At 44.8% G+C, this 19,036-nt stretch overlaps 1 protein-coding gene across 2 annotated transcripts; it reads left to right on the top strand.

The window, feature by feature from the left end:
* The first annotated feature begins 5,570 nt into the window (after window positions 1-5,570).
* LOC132388787 (zinc finger protein 229-like) lies at window positions 5,571-17,684 on the top strand. Of its 2 annotated transcripts, none has more exons than XM_059961196.1 (2): window positions 5,571-5,677; window positions 10,856-17,684. In XM_059961196.1, exon 2 carries the CDS (start codon window positions 11,267-11,269, stop codon window positions 12,488-12,490), a length of 1,224 nt encoding a protein of 407 aa, XP_059817179.1. In that variant the 5' UTR covers window positions 5,571-5,677; window positions 10,856-11,266; the 3' UTR covers window positions 12,491-17,684. The 2 variants fall into 2 exon arrangements, with proteins under 2 accessions (XP_059817179.1, XP_059817180.1); XM_059961197.1 differs by lacking the exon at window positions 5,571-5,677 and adding an exon at window positions 5,688-6,145.
* Window positions 17,685-19,036: the final 1,352 nt, after the last annotated feature.

Below are 19,036 nucleotides of genomic sequence, written 5' to 3'. Positions count from 1 at the left end.
CTATATGAAACACTCCAGATGTGGTCTAACTAGTTTTATAAAGCTGTGTTACGAACTGTGAAGTTTTAGAAACGAACCAGCAGCAATAAATTTCACACTGGAGTCTGGTTTTGATGGTTAAAACACTCTGTTTATTAGTATTTACTTATAACATAGTAACTTAACGAAAGTTAACAGTGTTCAGTGGATATATGTGTAAATATAATTCCCCAGACTATCGAGCCTGAGGAAACAAAGCTTAGAGTCTTGAGATGGTAAAGAAGGAAAGTTCAGTAATCCACGGAATAAATGATGGGAGAGAGATATTTGTGATCCGGAGTGAAATGTAGAGAAAAGGCGGTTACTTCAAAATAACCGTCGACGAAGTTCTTATCCGTTGAATCCGTCCACATACGAGTTATCAGCGAAAGTGACCTGTCAGAGGAATACCGTCTTCCAGGGGTTACCACACGGCATACCCAGGCAAGGATTAACACAAGATATTCCAAAACCCACTCCTATGGATTATACGAAATGACAGCCACACACATTCGTTGTGTTTCCGTGTACCGATGATCAACCCACTCTTGCGGGCATAGGAGAGTTCAAAGCCTCAGCTGCAACTAACTGAAGCGATCAGCTTTTCCAGTCTATCTCTCTCTTTAGACTGGCCGACTGCCTGTCTGCAGATCGCTCTCTCTCTCTTATGGTTCAGTCCACAATCAGCGCTGTCAGCCTGTGACTGACGTCATAGTCCCGCCTCCTCACGCCGGCGCTCTTAAAGAAACAGTCACAGTAGGAACGCAGGCTCGTAACAGCCGCAACACAACTTCCCGACTTTTGAACTCAGTGCTTCAACTAATAAAGACAACCATGTCATTTGCCTTCTTATCCACCCGATCAATCTGTGCAGTCTCTTTCAGGGAGCGAGGAACTTGGAGTCTAAGATCCCACTGATCATCGACAATGCTCAGGGTTTTGCATTCAACAGTGTACTGTCTCATACATTCGACCTACCGAGCTGCCAAGATGATCATCACTAATCAAATCTCACTGAGATTTCTCAGGTCCTGTTGAATTTATTGCCAAGTGCACAAGTATGGGAAGGTAGAGGTACAGAGAAACACTGACTTGTGGCAGCATCACAGGCAAGTACATTCAGATAACACACGGAACACAAATGATATGATTCTCTGTCAGTAACAATCTATAAATATGTTTTATGTCATCAACAATATATAAAATACATTGCGTCATGATCACTATTAAAATGTGCATTTTGTGTCAATAACAGACTTGGAAATGTTGAATTTGGTCCCTGTCTCCATTCCTCCTGTAATCCACAACCAGCTCCTGTGTTTTTGTCACAATGAGGGAGAGGTTGTTTTCTTGACACCACTGTGTCGGGGTGATGACTTCTTCTCTGTCGGCTGCCTCATTATTAATTGGTATTCGGCCAATCAATGTAGTGCCGTCAGCAAATTTAATTAGCAGATTGGAACCCGGCACTGCAGCCCCACAGTGCACTATGTACTGATTGCAAAGCTACGAAATTGCATGTGAATAGCCTCCCCTCCCCCAACTCCACTCTTTCTGCCTCACCAGTAGACTGGGACATCTCTCATCTCGCTGCCTCCGCCAGGACATTAAACTGTGAACAACTGTGGTCAGGGCTGATCTCTGGGGTACTCCAAACGCTACCTCCTTCCAGTCTGAAAACGACCCACTCATCCAGACACAGACTACCGGCAGTTTATCGATCTCCAACGAAAAAGCCTAATCACCTACTCCCGATGTTCAATACCGTTGCTAACTCTGAGTTTACCTCCGTCAAATGCCGGGAGGGACATAATAATCAGAAAGTCTCTAGTCACAGCCGTGTCAATACAATGTGATCTCAGTGGGTGTGTGGCGCATGCTCAGAATGCGAAGGAGACAGACAGACTGAGCCAAGTCACAGACTGATGAAGGGGAGGAATGATCCATTTTGATACAAAGAGGGAGGCAGAGAGTTTGATGTTGTTCCTGATGCCGGAACTGTGGCCAGTTAGAAGATGAAGTCTTGTCCCCCCAAGTTGTTTTGAGTTGTGACAGTGTTTTTCTCAGAAGGCACCATGGAAACTAAATAATCTGAGTGGAAATGTTGTCCTTCACCCACCGACGTGCTTTGTAAGCTTTTAACAGTGTAGAAAATACAAAGGATTTGTGTATGGGAATCACAACCACAACAGCTCGATAGTTCCGCTGTATCTGTCAGTTCACCAGCGCTTGAATGCCGCCGGTTCTTGAATGTGGTGGCGGAGATGCTGGAGAAGACAGCGCCTCACTCGCTACAAGGAGAGCCCGAACATGTGTCCATGCCCGTGATCTGATTGGATACATCGCCATGACGTTGATAGCACTGTGACGTCATTCACTGGCTCTCATTTTGGAAGGGATTCTGGAAGGGATTCAGTCGGCCATCGCAGATACACTAACAGCTTCGCACTGGGAAGCGGCCGTTCACCTGCTCCGTGTGTGCGAAGAGACTCATTCAGTTAACCCACCTTGTGATGCTCCGGTGAGTTCACAATAAATAGAGGCCACATTTCTGTCCGGAGTGAGCAAAGAGTTTCACTCAATCATCCCAGCTGCAGCAACACCAGCAACTTCACATCAGGGAGGAAGTTCAAATCAGCTCCGTGTTAAATGTTTAACCATCACGGTGACTGAAGGCAGCTGCAGGTTCATGAGGGACTGTTACTGTCAGATTCTGCAGTTCTTGCGGCTGCTCATCGCACCCAGGACTGAACCCTGGTCTCGGAGCATTGGAGGAGTCTGTTCTGTTGATGTTAGCCTTAAACTAGACTTGTGTTTAATATTGTGGATCTGTGAAAGATAAATCAGTTCTGTATCAAATCCCGTGTCTCGCTTGAGAGGCCACTCGGCCCATCTTGTCCCTGCCCATGTTTCTGTTCCATTTCAGTATATGAAAATCTATCCCTGCCGTTCCCCTCTCACTCTCCCTGAGATGACAGATTGCAACTAGTCACCACTCTGTGGGATAGGAGATTTCCCTTGAGTTTAATAGAATCACAGAAATCTACAACATATTACCGATGCTTTGACCCACAATGTTGTACCGACCATGTAACTTACTCTAGAAATTGCTTAGAATTCCCCTACCGCATAGCCATCTATTTTCCTAAGCTCCATGTACCTATCCAAGAGTCTCTTAACAGACCCTATTGTATCCGCCTCTACTACCGTCACTGGCGGTGCATTCCACACACACGCCACTCTTTGTTTAAAAAACTTGGCTCTGACATGTCCTCTGTACCTACTTCCAAGCAGCTTAACCCTATTCCCCCTCGTGTTAGCCGTTTCTGCCCCGGGAAAAAGCCTCTGGCTATCCACACGACCAATGGCTCTCATCATCTTATCCACCTGCATGAATTTCCTGCATGATTTTCTCCGGGCTGAACAAGACGATGAGCTCACTGTGGTTGTGACGTTCTTCAGGGCTCCGGACGAAGTTGGTTAAACTCCTTCTTCCCTGCTCTTTTCAATATTTTGGGCCATTTTCACCAATTTTAAAGGACTATGCCTCAGACAGCTGGGTTGTTGCAATTGTTACATACCAGCAGCAATAGATCACTAACGGAGTCTGGTTTCGATGTTAAAACAATTATCTTTATTAGTATTGTGACGGGGTCCTGAATTACCCCTATGAACTGTGTTTTTGAAAAGAGAGAGGGAGTTGTTCAATACCGAACACCTTGTTGGAGAGAGCGAGAGAGAGGGAGAGGGAGGGAGGGAGGGAGGGAGGGAGAGAGGGAGAGAGAGAGAGAGAGAGAGAGAGAGAGAGAGAGAGAGAGAGAGAGAGAGAGAGAGAGAGAGAGAGAGACGGGGGGGGGGGGGGAAGACCTCGGAGATGGTGTTATGGTTTCTCTGCAAGCTTGTTGACACTTTTACAAGGACACTGTCAGCTTCTGTGTTCTTACAGAGAGAGAAGGGAGGAACTGTTTGATGGACAGCTGGGGCTCAGCACGGTGAGATAAGTAGGAGGTCCGCTGATAGACCTCCAGACACATGGTTTTGGACTCTGAATGAGCTTTGTTGAGTCCACAGAAAAAGTTGGGCTTTGGAAGATCGATCCGGAGCATCGATCCGTGGCTCTCGCAGTGTGAAAAGGCTGTGACCGGTGGGGAGTTATTCGTGTGTCCATCCCTCGCCTGGGTTAATAACTCCACCACAGAAGAACGGTCCCGTTTGTAGTGTCACAGTCGGTGACATCCAAAGGATTTCGGAGGACGACGGGACTATCGACGGCGTCAGCTTAGCTGAAGACTCAAAACTCTCCCTCTCTCTCCATCACTACTCGACTCAATCCCACGAACTGAACCGAACTTCACTCATCACCGTCAGACGGTATCCATTCACCCCGAGGCGTGAAGAAGTTTGGCTTTCCTATTTACACACACACACACACACACACACACACACACACACACACACACACACACACACACACACACACACACACACAATCATTGCTAACCTGTTTGATATATCTGCATTTATATTGCTGTATAGCGTAGTTACTAATAAAGGGAATATAGAGAGAAGGCAATTACGAAGAATTCCACACACATTCCACGCTGGGTAAACGAAATAACAGTCGCCGAAGATCTTATCCGTCGCTTAGCTCCGAAATCCACTTAGAAATATCACCAGGTGACAGTGACAGGAATATCGTCTTCAAGTGGTTACCACAGAACACCCCGATTCCGGGTAAGGACCAACAAAAGTGATACCACCGGATACTCCAGCAAATCCACACATATGGATGATACGAAGTGACAGTCACACATCCGTTGTGCACTGCGTGCCGATGATCAGATCAACTCAACCTTTTGGGCATGGAAGAGTTGCAGCCTATAGCAGTCACACGCTGAAGTTGCAACAGCTTGTCTCCCTCTCCCGCTCCCTCACCCGCTCCCTCAGGCTGCCGCAGCTTGTGTCTGACGTCACAGCCCCGCCTCACTCAGGCACTTAAAGCGACACTCACAGTAAACGAACATGCGGTCTCGTAACACAATTCACCTCTAAAGTCTGACAGCAGACTAGCGAGTGAATCTTCGATATGCAGAGTCAGAAACCGAAGATTTGCCAGCCTGAGTCAGGGGCTCCAGAGAGAGATGGTGTCCAAAGGAGGAGGACGAATAAGACCAGAACGATGTGGTTAAAAGTGAAAGATTAGAAGCATTTGGAAACTGGTTGATTGAAAAAAAAGGTGGTTAATTTCTGCAAAACACAGGTGGAAATCAACAGATAAGGCAGAAATTTTGGAGAGGAATACATAGAAAATGTTTTCTCAGTATTTCCAGCAACTGCAGAATCTCCTATGTTTTATATCTGCATTTTACTTTGGCTTTAGATACACGTTCATATTGAGTATATTGCTTATGGGAGCCGCTTTCTGCGTTAAAACAGCTGCAGATTTTTTCTATACCCAAGATAAAAAAAAATGAGGTATGGACATTGAACTGGTGCTTGCAGAAATGTTTAATGGCACCGTGATTACCCATAGGGCAATTCGTTCAGAATTTCGCCGGCGCTGAAGCGCCGATGAAATGCGCAGGCGTCAGGCTGAGGCCGTCCCTGAGTTTCACGCAGGCGCGCAGTGCACAGAAGGATTTGAAAATGTCGGTTGCAGGTACGAGCGATTAACCGTGTTTTTATCTTAAATACCGACTTCAGGATAATTCCTCTGAATTTCGGACACCGTGGGCAGCAATCCCGGGACAGTCCTGTCCTCTTCCCTCTCTCTCAGCCCCACGATCCGTACACGGGCCCCGGGGAGCTTCTGGCTGATGAGGGAATGGGAACCGATGGATCTCTCAGACAGAGCTGAGCTCCAGCTATCTAAATGCAAGGATTAGGAACTCGGAGAAAGGGAACACAATCTTTTACATCAGCAGTTGAGAAAATCACCTTTGTTCTACCTCCAATCACTAACAAGAGAAAATCTGCAGATGCTGGAATTCCAAGCAACACACACAAAATGCCGGTGGAACTCAGCATTAGTACTCTTTTCCGTAGATGCTGCCTGGCCTGCTGAGCTCCTCCAGTATTTTGTGTGTGTTGCTTCCTCTACCTCCTCTTGCTCTGGACTTTTCTACCGGTGAGAACATGTTTTGTCCCATTCTCTCTGGGTACATTATGATATCAAACACCTTTGCCCTGGGCAACAAGTAGCTTTCACTTCACAAATGTGCCAGACTCCAATGAGACAGACTACTGCCCATCCCTTCATATTCATTGGGATTTCATTCACTGAGTTCACCACCGTCAGTCATTGGGGACGGGTTCAGGGGGAATATTTATGTAGAACACAGAAACTAGTGATGCCTGTTTGCATTTTGGTGATGCAAAAGTTGCTGGAGAATTTGCAAGTGGGAAGAAGTGGAGTGATATTTGGAAATCTGACTTCTTAAAGCGTAATTTAGCAAGCAAACCACATATGGACAATGTGCAAAAGCTTTGGTGAGAAACTCCTGCATTTCCTGTTACAGGCCTGCTACATAGGTTGTGTGAGAGTGCAGGTGAACTCGATCAAACCCAGAGGAGATCAAAGTTCCTATTGACAGTGATTTGCTAGCTGTGAAAATGAATACCTCTCTATATAAAATTCACTGTGCACATCTTGTCACTGGGTAAAAAATACACAGTACAAGATTTATCTGCACACTGGTTATTACAAATTAGAGGGTTATTCGAGGGAAGGAGGGGAGACCTGTAGTGTCCCTGATGCCCTCCCCTACAAGATGTGCATCCAGCTGCAACTTGTAACCCTGCACTTCAATGAGCTGCTTGAAATGGGTGAATTCCATATCATCCAGCAGTTGGAAGGGGTGATAGATATGACATGAAGAGAGGTGAGTTACTCCCAAGGTGCAGGACACAGGAAACTGGGTGAGAGTCAGGAAGGGGAATGAGGTTAAATAGGCATCGCAGAGTACTCTTGTGGCCATTTCACACAACAACAGGTGGACCACTTCAGAAGCTGTGGGGGGAATGACCTGGCAGAGGAAAGTCAAAAGACTGATAGGGGATTCGTTAGTTAGAGGAACAGAACAAGAGGGGATGAATATCCTAGTGGTAAGACTTGCTAGTGATAGTGAGCAGGGGAGGGGGTGATGTGGTTAAAATAAGTTGTAGGGGGAATGGGAGCCAGAATGACAGAACAGATAGTGGAGAGGGTGAATTGATTTGACTTTATTAGATACATATTTCATAAACATGAGGAGTAGAAATATATACCTTACATCATCTAAATGGGCAATGTGTAATTTATAGTAATTTATAATAGATAGTTTGTACATAGGACAGTCAATATAACATCGAAATGCAATTGTATCAGCATGAATTAATCAGACTGATGGCCTGGTGGAAGATGATGTCCCGGGGCCTGCTGCTCCTTTGGCTGTGGTACCATTTCCTGGATGGTAGCAGCAGGAACAGTTTGTGGTTCTGGTGAATTGGGCCTGTTTGTCCCTGGTATTCGTTGGGCCCTTTTTACACACCTGTCTGTGTAAATGTACTGAATCATGGAAAGTAGATTGTGCAATGTATAATTTCCTTGTTTATATTTAGAGAGATTTTTTGGTGTATAAAATGATGAGGGGTATTGAGCGTGTGAGTGGCCAGAGGAGTGTTTTTTCCCCAGGGTTGAAATGGTTAATGCCGCTTTTCCACACTCCCATAGATCCTTTGTCCATCTCCTGAGTAAATAGAGATGGAAAAATATTTAAGATCTCCCCCATCTGCTTTGTTTCCACACGTGGATTGCCATTCCGGTCTTCCATAGGACCAACTTTGTGCCTTGCAATCCTTTTGCTCTTAATCTATCACGAGAATCCCTGAGGATTATCCTTCACCTTTTCTGTGACAGCAACCTCATGCCATCTTTTAGCCATCCTGATTGATTTCTTATGTGTTCTCTTGCATTTCTTATACTCCATAAGAAACTGACTGCCTATCCCTGTTATGCAATTCCATTTTGTGCTTTACCAGGGTCTCAATATCTCGTGCAATCCAAGTTTCCCTACAGTTTCTATCTTTACCTTTTATTCTGACATACCCGCTTACTACTTTCAAAATTTCGCTTTGAAGCCTCCCATTTACCAAGCACACCTTTGCCATAAAGCAGCCTGTCCCAGTCCACAGTTGCCAGATCCTTGTGTTGATTCCAGGTGTTGATCCATGCCCTGAACACATCAGCCTTTCCTATGCTGCTCCTTGTATTGAAATATACAGGGCTCAGCATATTCACTGCACCATGCTCAACTTTTTCATTCCTGACTTTGTCTGAGGCCTGAACAACATCTGTCTCCAAAAACTCTCCACTATCTGTTCTGTTATTCAGGCTCCCATTCCCCCTGCAACTTTAGTTTAACCCTCCTTACCCCCACCTCCCACCATGCAGATCTATAACCCCTTTGGCTTTCCTCTCCCAGATCAATAAAAAGGAGGTGCATACCAGGTACAGGCAGAGAGGAACAAATGGGGTACTTATGAAATACAGGAAATTCAAGTGAACACTTATGAAAGAAATAAAGGCATGAGGTTGCCCCAGCAGACAAGGTGAAGGAGAATCCTCAGGGATTCTGCAGATATGTTAAGAGCAAAAAGATTGAAAGGGAAAAAATTAATTCTCTGGAAGATCAGAATGGTAATCCATATAAAGGGATAACATAGACTTGGGGAGATTTTTTTTGCATCCGTATTTACTCAAGAGATGAACACAGAGTCTATAGAAGTGAGGCAAAGCCGCATCAACTTCATGGACCCTGTACAGATTACAGAGGTGGAGGGGTTTGAGGCAAATTAGTGTGGATCAATCCCCAGGGCCTGACAAGTTGATCACTAGGACCCTGCAGAAGACAAGTGCAGAAATTATCGGGGCCTTAGCACAGGTATTTAAATCATCCTTAGTGACAGGTGAGGTACTGGAGGATTGGAGGACAGACAATGTTGTTCTGCTGTTCAAGAAAGGCTGTAAAAATAAACTAGGAAATAATACGTCGGTGGGCTTGACATCAGAACTGGGAAAGTTATTGGAATGTGTGTGCAGGAACCAAGTATATACTGTAAGTATTTGGATAGGTGTGGACTGATAAAGGATAGACAGCATGGCTCTAGCCAATCTTATAGAGTATCTCAAGGAAGTTATCAGGAAAGTGGATGAAGGCAAGGCAGTGGATGTTGTCTACATGGACTTTAGCAAGGCACTTGACAAAGTCTCATATGGGAGGTTGGTCAAGAAGGTTCAGTCACTCAGCATTCAAGATGAGACAGTAAATTGGATGAGAATTTGGGAGAAGCCAGAGTGTGGTAGCAGATGGTTGCCTCTCTGACTGGAGACCTCTGACCAGTGGTTACCACAGTGATCAGTGCTGGATCTGTTGTTGTTTATCATCTATATCAGTAATCTGGATGATAGTGTGGTTAACTGGATCAGCAAATTTGTGGATGACAACAAGACTGGGGGTTTAGCGGACTGCGAGAAGACTATCAAGGCTTGCAGTGTCATCTGGACCAGGTGGGAAAATGGTTTTAGAAATGGAAAATGGAATTTAATGCAGTCCAGTGTGAGTTGTTGCACTTTGGTCTGACCTACCAAGGGAGGTCTTTCACAGTGACTGATCGGGCACGGAGGAGTGTTGTAGAAGAAAGGGACCTGGGAATACAAGTCCTTAATTCACTGAAAGTGGTATCACAGGTAGATAGGGATGGAAAGAATGATTTCAGCCCATTGCCCTTCATGAATCAAAGTACTGATAACAAGAGATGGATGTTATGTTGACTTCTAGAAAACATTGGTGAGGCCTAATTTGAAGTATTGTGTGCAGTTTTGGTCACCCACCTACAGGAAAGATGTAAAAGAAGTTCAGAGATTTCAGAGAAATTTCACAAGGATGTTGCCATGTCTGGAGGATTTGAGTTATAAGGAAAGATTGAACAAATCAGGACTTTATTCCTTGGAATGCAGAAGATTGAGGTGAGATTTGATTGTGATAGAGAGGCACAGATAGTGTTAATGCAAGCTGGCTTTTTCCATGAAGATTGGATGGGACAACAACCAGAGACCATGGGTTCAGGGTGAAAGGTGAAATGTTAAGGGGAACATGAGGGGAATCTTCTTCACACAGACGGTCATTCGGCTGTGGAATGAGCAGCCAGCACAAGTGGTGCATGCGAGCTCGATTTCAAAACTTAAGAGGTTTGTGTTGGTACCTGGATGGTAGAGGTGTGGGAGTGGGCTGTTTAAATAGTTCAGCACAAACTAGATGGCCCAAAGTGTCTGTTTCTGTGTTCAAATTTTTTATGATTGTGACAAGAACCTGAAATAATACAAAAATTCACTCTAACCCATTTTGACAGCTGTGTGAACCAACCAGTCATTTCAGCAGGAATTTTTTATATGGCGTTAAAACTGTGGCACTTTAAGTTAATAATACATAAAAGAAGATCCCAGCTGCACGTCAAAAAAAACTATTTGTGTGAGAGTGTTTCAGTTACTGTGGGGCCAGGAACCCATGCAGCTCAGTGGGAACAGGGAATTATACCAATGGGGAGAGTCAAACTGAGCCAAGGCACAGATTGGAGATGGCAGAAATGCCCCATTCTTATAGAGACAGGAAGAACATCGGGGAATTGATGGTCATTCCAGATGCCAGCACTCTGCCCAGTCAGGAGATGATTTCTCTGTCCAACTTGGGTAGAACCTCACTGTAACAGTGTGATACCAGATCAAACTTTGGCAACTCAAGTAATGTCATCTGAAATGTTGTCCTACACCCATTGATGGATTTTGTAAATCTTTTTACAGGTTAAAAATGAGAAGGAATTCGTCTCCAGGAAGCTCAAGCACGGCACAACAGTTTTGTTGTCTCTGTCTAGATATTTAAGAAGTGGAGCAAGGATCCAATTGACCATCCTTCCTGCTCAGACTGTGGGGAGGGATTCTCTCGGTCATCTGACCAACTCGCAAGCCCGTCACTTTACACAGGAGAAAGGCCTTTCACCTGCTCAGACAGTGGGAATGGATTCACTCGGTTATCACAATTGAAGGTACATCAGCAAGTTCACACTGGGCAAGGCCATTCACCTGTTCTGTGTGTGAGAAAAGGTTTAGTTGGTCATCCCACCTGTGGACACACCAATCAGTTCACACCACACTGGGCAGAGGCTGGTCATCTGCTGAATTTCTGGGAAAGGATTCACTCAGTCATCTGACCTAATGGCTCACCAGCCACTTCACACTGGGGAGAAGCCATTCACCTGCTCAGAGTGTGGGAAGGGATTCACTCAGTCATCCCACCTACGGAGTCACCAGCAAGTTCACACCGGGGAGAAGCCGTTCACCTGCTCAGTCTGTGGGAAGGGATTCACTCAGTTAGCTAACCTACAGAAACACCTGCGAGTTCACACTGGGGAGAAGCCATTCACCTGCTCAGAGTGTGGGAAGGGATTCACTCAGTCATCCCACCTACGGAGTCACCAGCAAGTTCACACCGGGGAGAAGCCGTTCACCTGCTCAGTCTGTGGGAAGGGATTCACTCAGTTAGCTAACCTACAGAATCACCTGCGAGTTCACACTGGGGAGAGGCCATTCACTTGCTCAGTCTGTGGGAAGGAATTCACTCATTTATCCAGCCTACAGAGACATCAGCAAGTTCACAGTGGGGAGAGGCCGTTCACCTGCTCAGTCTGTGGGAAGAGATTCACTAATTTATCCAGCCTACAGAGACATCAGCGAGTTCTCAGTGGAGAGAGGCCGTTCACCTGCTCAGAATGTGGGAAGGGATTCACTCAGTCATCCCACCTACAGAGTCACCAGCGAGTTCACACCGGGGAGAAGCCGTTCACCTGCTCAGTCTGTGGGAAGGGATTCACTCAGTCATCCCACCTACAGAATCACCTGCGAGTTCACACTGGGGAGAGGCCATTCACTTGCTCAGTCTGTGGGAAGGAATTCACTCATTTATCCAGCCTACAGAGACATCAGCGAGTTCACACTAGGGAGAGGCCATTCACCTGCTCAGTCTGTGGGAAAGGATTCACTCTGTCATCTACCCTACTGGTACATCAGCGAGTTCACACTGGGGAGAGGCCGTTCACCTGCTCAGTCTGTGGGAAGGGGTTCACTCACTCTTACAACCTACAGAGACACCAGCGAGTTCACACTGGGGAGAGGCCATTCACCTGCTCAGAATGTGGGAGGAGATTTGCTGACTCTTCCACCCTGCAGAGACACCAGCGAGTTCACACTGGGGAGAAGCTTTTCACCTGCTCAGAATGTGGGAAAGGATTCACTCTGTCATCTAACCTACTGGTACATCAGCGAGTTCACACTGGGGAGAGGCCGTTCACCTGCTCAGTCTGTGGGAAGAGATTCACTCATTTATCCAGCCTACAGAGACATCAGCGAGTTCACACTAGAGAGAGGCCGTTCACCTGCTGAGAATGTGGGAAAGGATTCACACAGTCATCCCACCTACTGGCACACCTCTCAGCTCACAATGGGGAGTGGCCATTGTTATGCATCCCTAGGTTTTGTTTGCTGTGGACTTTCATTTTAAGAGAGAGAGAGGGAGAGATTAAAAAGACAAATCAGTCCAATTTGCAGCTTGTTTACATCGTGTGCAGCTTGTTTAGTTTTAACCAAGGACACAGACACTCAGAGACAGACAGAGACAAAGGAGGAAAAATGGAAAGGTCGAAACCAGGGAACTAGTGGCCAAGGGTCACTGTTTGGAACTTTCCTTTGCCCACAAGGGTGGATTCACCTTACATCGAATGTGTGGTTGTCACCTCATTTGATCCATAGGAGTGGATCTGATTTGGGATATCCTGTGGAGACCACTTATGTGTTACCCTTGCCTGGCTGTGGTGTGGTAGTTCACTTGAAGATGATACCCCTTATGACAAGTCACTTCGGATGATAATTAGTATGTGGATTTGGAAGGATGACAGATAAAATCTACGGTGACTGTTGGTCTCGTTTTACCACCATGAAACCTGTGGAATACAACATAATTGCCTTCTCTCAACATTTACCCTGGATTACAAATATCTCTCTCTCATCACCTATTCTGTAGTTGAACTGAACTTTCATACTTTACCATCTCAAAACTCCAAGCCTTGTTTCCCCTGAGCTCAATAGTTTGGGAGATTTATTTCTACAGATTTATACACATAACACTCATGAGGAAATCTGCAGATGCTGGAAATTCAAACAACACACACAAAATGCTGGTGGAACCAGCAAGCCAGGCAGCATCTATAAGGAGAAGAAATGTCAACGTTTCAAGCTGAGACCCTTCATCAGGACTAACTGAAAGGAAAGATACTAAGAGATTTGAAAGTAGTGGGGGGAGGGTGAAATGCAAAATGATAGGAGAAGTCTGGAGGTGGTGGGATGAAGCTAAGAGCTGGAAAGGTGATTGGCAAAAGTGATACAGAGCTGGAGATGGGAAAGGATAATTGGACAGGAGGCCTCGGGAGAAAGTAAGGTGCGGGGGAAGCACCAAAGAGACATGGAAAACAGGCAAACAATTAAATATGTCAGTGATGGGGTAAGAAGTGGAAGAGGGGCATTAACAGAAGTTAGAGAAGTCAATGTTCATCCCATCAGGTTGGAGGCTACCCAGCCGGTATATAAGGTGTTGTTCCTCCAACCTGAGTTTGGATTAATTTTGACAGTAGAGGAGGCCATGGATAGACATATCAGAATGGGAATGGGATGTGGAAATAAAATGTGTGGCCACTGGGAGTAGTCTGTTGCTGCTGGTTCGTTTCTAAAGCGTTATGGTTTGTAACAAAATGGGGCCTGCGTCTGGGATATGAACAAATTTAAGGATTGATTTAATATCGATTTCATTGGATAAATCCCTTTTGATTTATTTGTGTGTGGAAAATCAGCAGCAATGGATGTTGATAGATATCTGGAAGTGTGAACCTCTCAGGCATTAGAGGACACCAGAAGGATTGAGTTATTGAGTATTGCTAAAGTGTTAATACTTGCTAAGGTGAAATTGACAATGAGGAGGGCACAGATGCAGAGGATAATAGCTGAACATTATGTATCTGAGGATGTGTTTAAAGTGGAGGAGTTGGAGGTGTTTCCTGAAAGTAAACCTAGTGAGCTTGAGCTCCAGTGCAAGTTAGAAAAATTAAAGATGGAGGCAGAGGCAATTTCAGGCTGGAGAGACAGAAAAGCAGTAAGAAAATTCTCTTACAAAGTGTAATTAAGGGGAAGGCTTAGCAAGCCTATTCTGCTTTGACAGTAGCTGAAGCAGCTGATTATTTACTTATTTATGCTGACCCAGTCATCGCCACTGGGCTATAAATGTGCAGGAGCAGTGTGTGGTTCAGTGCTTTGCTCAAGGACACACACGTTGCCTCGGCTGAGGCTCGAACTCAGAACTTTCAGATCGCTAGTTCAACACCTTAACCACATGGTCACACACCACACATTATGACCTAGTGAAACAGGCTGTGCTGAAAGCTTACGAGTTGGTCCCAGAAGCAGACAGGCAAAAGTTTAGAAATCTGTGAACCAGACATACAGAATTTGCTTATGAGAAATTTGTGTCTTTTGACCACTGGTGCACATCTGAACATGTAAATGATGATTTTTACAGCTTGAAAGAGTTGGTTTTAATTGAAGAATTCAGAAGGTGTGTCCCTGATGACAGAAAGATGTATTTAGATGGAAATGATGCTGCCACTATGCAGGAATCTGCTGGATTAGCAGATCAGTTTGCTTTAACTCATAAAGTTATGTTTACCCTGAATAAGAGTTTCCAAAAGGTACTTGTCAAGATTTGGGTAAACCTAATGAGCTCACCCCAGTGGCCTATACCTGCATTCGGTGAACCCTTTTTCGAAAGTTATAGTGGATTGTGTTGGCCCATTGCCAAAGACCAAAGTATCTGCTAACTATTCTGTGTACTGCAACCAGATTCCCAGAGGCAATGCCTCTCAGAAATATTAAAGCTAAAACTGTGGCGAGGGCTCTTACCAAGATTTTCACATTATTCGATTTGTCTAAAGAAATCCAGTCTGCTCAAGGATGTAATTTTACATCTGGATTATTCCAACAGGTAGTTTCTGAACTGGGAGCAAAACAAATTGCATCATCTGCGTACCATACAGAATCACAAGGGGCTTTAGAAAGATTTCATTCTACCCTCAAAACAATGATTAAGACATACTGTGTTGAAAATGGAAAAGACTGGAATGAAGGAATACATTTGCTTTTGTCCACAGAAAGAGAGTCAGTACAGGAATCACTGGGCTTTACTCCATTTGAAATTGTATTTGGTCGCAGAATGACCTTTGACCTTGTTAAAAGAAACAGTGGATTGATGGGAATGTACATGTTAACTCGTTAGACTATGTTTTGATCTTCAAAAATAAACTACACAAAACCTGTAGTCCAGTGAGACAAAACTTAAAAATTTCTCAAAACAAAATGAAGTGTTGGTTTGATAACAGGGCTCGAGAAAGAAAATACCAGGTGGGAGATAAGGTGCTTGCCTTATGTTGACGAATCCACTTCAGGCGAAATTCAATAGACCGTATGAGATAGTCTCTCAAATTAATGATGTGAATTATGTAATTAAAACACCCGACTGACGTAAACTAACACAGGTGGTACACATAAATATGATAAAACCTTTTTTGAACAAGTAGGTACCATCTGTGTGTGTTGTTGTCAAAACAAATGAAACTGGCAACCCTGAGAATGAAACAATTGACTGGTCTGAGACTTTTATCAAGCCAAACATGGTCCCAGTTAGGTTAATGAACTCGGTTGTTCCAGAAAACATTGCTAACAGGTTGTCTCATCTGCAGCCAAAGCAACAACAACAGCTGAAGGAATTATTTTTGAAGTTTAAAGATTTATTTCCCTTTGTTCCCAAGCAAACCACGGTCGTAGTACATGATGTAGATGTTGGTCAAGCTAAACTGATTAAACAACACCCAAATTGCATGAACGTAGAAAAGTGTAAATTGGCTGACCAGGGAATTGAGTATGTGCTGGAGAATGGTATTATTAGGCCTTCAAAATGAGATTGGAGTCACCCTGCATTATTGTGCCCAAACCTGATGGTAGTGTTAGATTTTGCACTGATTATAGAAAGGTAAATGCAGTAACAAAAACAGATACCTATCCTATCCCTAGAGTGGATGATTGCATCGATAAGGCTGGAAAAGCTAATTTCTTACAACGATTGATCTGTTGAAAGGGTATTGGGGTGTGTTCCATTGATGGACAGAGGTAGAGAAATTTCTGCATTTGTGACACCATCTGGGTTGTATGAATACAATGTTTTGCCTTTTGGAAGGAAAAATGCTCCAGGAGCATCCCAGAGAATGATTGATTTTGTAATTCGAGGGTGAGAACACACAGATACCTATATTGATGACTTAGCTACAGGGAGTGGCACTTGGGAAGAGCATATCTCTGCAGTAGAAAAGCTATTTGACAGGCTTTCCCAGGCCAGCCTTACAGTTTACTTGGCTAAGAGTGAATATGGCCATGCCAGTATGACCTGTCTTGGCTATGTTGTAGGTCAAAGCAAGTTGGCTCCTGTTCTGGCAAAACTCCCAGCAATTTCTCAAGTTCCTATTCTGACTGCTAAGAAGGCTCTTAGAAGGTTTCTGGGAATGGATGGATATTATCGTAAGAACTCTGCTGCTATCACTCTTCCTCTGACCAATCTCCTGAAGAAGCGTGAAAAGTTTGTTTGGACCGAGCCCTGTCAGGATGCATTTGATCGATTGTTATCAGTATTTGAGATTAGGCCAATCAATGTAGTGCTGTCAGCAAATTTAATTAGCAGATTGGAGCTGTGGGTGGCAACACAAGTCATGGGTGCACAGAGAGGAAAAGACAGGGCCAAAGTGACAACCCTGTGGGGTATGTGTGCTGAGGGTCAGAGAGACAGAGGAGATGGAGCCCACTCTTACTTCCTGCTGGTGATCTGACAGGAAGTCCAGGATCCAGCTACACAAGGCAGGGTGACGGCCAAGGTCTCTGAGCTCCATGTCGATTCTTCGCGCCTTTGTCTGACTACTGCTCTGCCCATGACTGCAAGGAACTTCAGAGAACTTTGGAGAGCAGAGAACATCAGAGAAACAAGTCTCCACTCCATGGACTCTTCCTACACTTCCCCTCCCTTGGAAAAGCAGGCCATTTACTCAAATAACCTCATAACCTGGACATTCTTGCTGCAAACCCACTCCCCCATCGGGGAAGAGATACAAAAGCCTTAACGTGCGTAACACCAAGCTGAAGTATGCCTTCCTGTCTACAGCTATAGGCCAAATGAGTGATAAAATGGACTCGACCTCACAATGTAACTCGACGTGACCCTGCACCATATGTCTACCTGCACTGCACTTTCTCTGCAGCCACAATGCTTTCTTACAGTGATTATTTTGTTGTATATCAGCTCAATGTACTGTTGTAATGTATCCATCTGCGTGGATGGTACATCAGGCAAGATTTTCACTGTAGCTCAGTACATGATGATAATAAACAAATTTCCCATTTTAATTGTGTGGAAATATTAGACAGACTGAGCTTCTGCTCTGGAAGCTCAGAAGGAAACTGAACTGTTGTCATTTCTGTGGAAAGCAAATATATGGAAAATGCTTCAATCTCACATTGCGATCAGCGGTAACTGGGATCAGGTGACCGGTGGTGGGTCTCCCATATCAATATCAGAATCAGGTTTAATAGCACCGGCATGTGTCATGAAATTCGTTGTCCCTGCGGCAGCAGTAGAACCTGATTCAGAACAATAGATTTTAACAATTGTGATTTAAAATATGAATATACATATATATAGTACAAAAATGGAAAAAAATGTAATAAGCTATTTTAATTGTGTGGAGCAATTTGACTGACTGGGTGTTGCTTTGGAAATTCTGAAGTGAAGATGAACTAAACTTTACACATTTATGAGAAGCTCAGAGAAATAGAAAAGGCTAAATTCTCACATAAACGGGTCAGACACCCAGAAACATCGGCTGCACTTCAGCACCACAAAACAGTGGAATGAAACATGCAGAAACTATTGCAGAGATAAAAGCACTGTCCACCCACAACGAGAGGACGTGACAGATCCGGATCTCACTGACTTGTCTGAACGGGTGAAAGGTGAAGCTACACGGACACGTAGAGCAGTGACCCGCAGATGCTGCAGATCTGCAGAAAAACATGAACGGGGAATGGGATCAGGTGACGGGTGGAGGGTCTCCCTCCTGAACCGCTGACTCTGCTCCTCGCCCCTCACATGCTGCCCGACCCATCCACCGCATTCCCCACATTCCCCATATTTATCCCAGATACATGTTTATTTTTCCACTCCATATCTTCCCCGATCCCTTTCCCTCCACCTCCAGGTCACAGAGTCACCGGCTCAATTCCCATCCAGGTCCAAAACATATTTCAGACCCAAACAGGAAATGTTCACGTTTCATTGAAATCAATTCTGTGTTTATAAACACTAATTTCTATTCACATTCCTCCGGAGCCTTGCTGGACAGGAACACTGAAACATCAAGTGAGAAGCAGCAGGAAGAGGCCATTCAGCCCCTCTAACCATCAGCAAGGTAGTGGCTGCTCTACCATCTCAGCCACATGTGTCTGCCCAATCCTCGTTTCCTCCACCCCTTCGGTCTCCACACATTTGCCGGCCTCTGTTTTACATGGGGACGATAACTGACTCTTCACTGCCCTCTGTGGAGGGTATTTACAGACATTCACCACCCCCGCAGTGGAGACATTTCCCCTCATCTCAGTCCCGGGTAGTCCACCCCTGTTTCAGAGACTGTGATCCCTGGTTCATCTGGTCATGATGTTGTGCATTTCAATGTTCACCTCTCAGTCCTCGATTCTCCAAATGAAAGGGTTATCGCATTTGATCTTTCTCCATATGATGACCCCACCACCCCAGGGATCGGTCTGGTGAATCTTCATTGCACTCTCAAT

Source organism: Hypanus sabinus, unplaced genomic scaffold (genome assembly GCF_030144855.1).
Source record: "Hypanus sabinus isolate sHypSab1 unplaced genomic scaffold, sHypSab1.hap1 scaffold_412, whole genome shotgun sequence".
NCBI lineage: Eukaryota > Metazoa > Chordata > Chondrichthyes > Myliobatiformes > Dasyatidae > Hypanus > Hypanus sabinus.
Note: the sequence above shows the minus strand (reverse complement) of the source record. Positions and strands in the feature narration are given on the sequence as shown.

Coding starts and splice junctions, on each gene's coding strand:
- LOC132388787 (XM_059961196.1), top strand. CDS start 11,267: ATGGCTCACCAGCCACTTCACACTGGGGAGAAGCCATTCACCTGCTCA.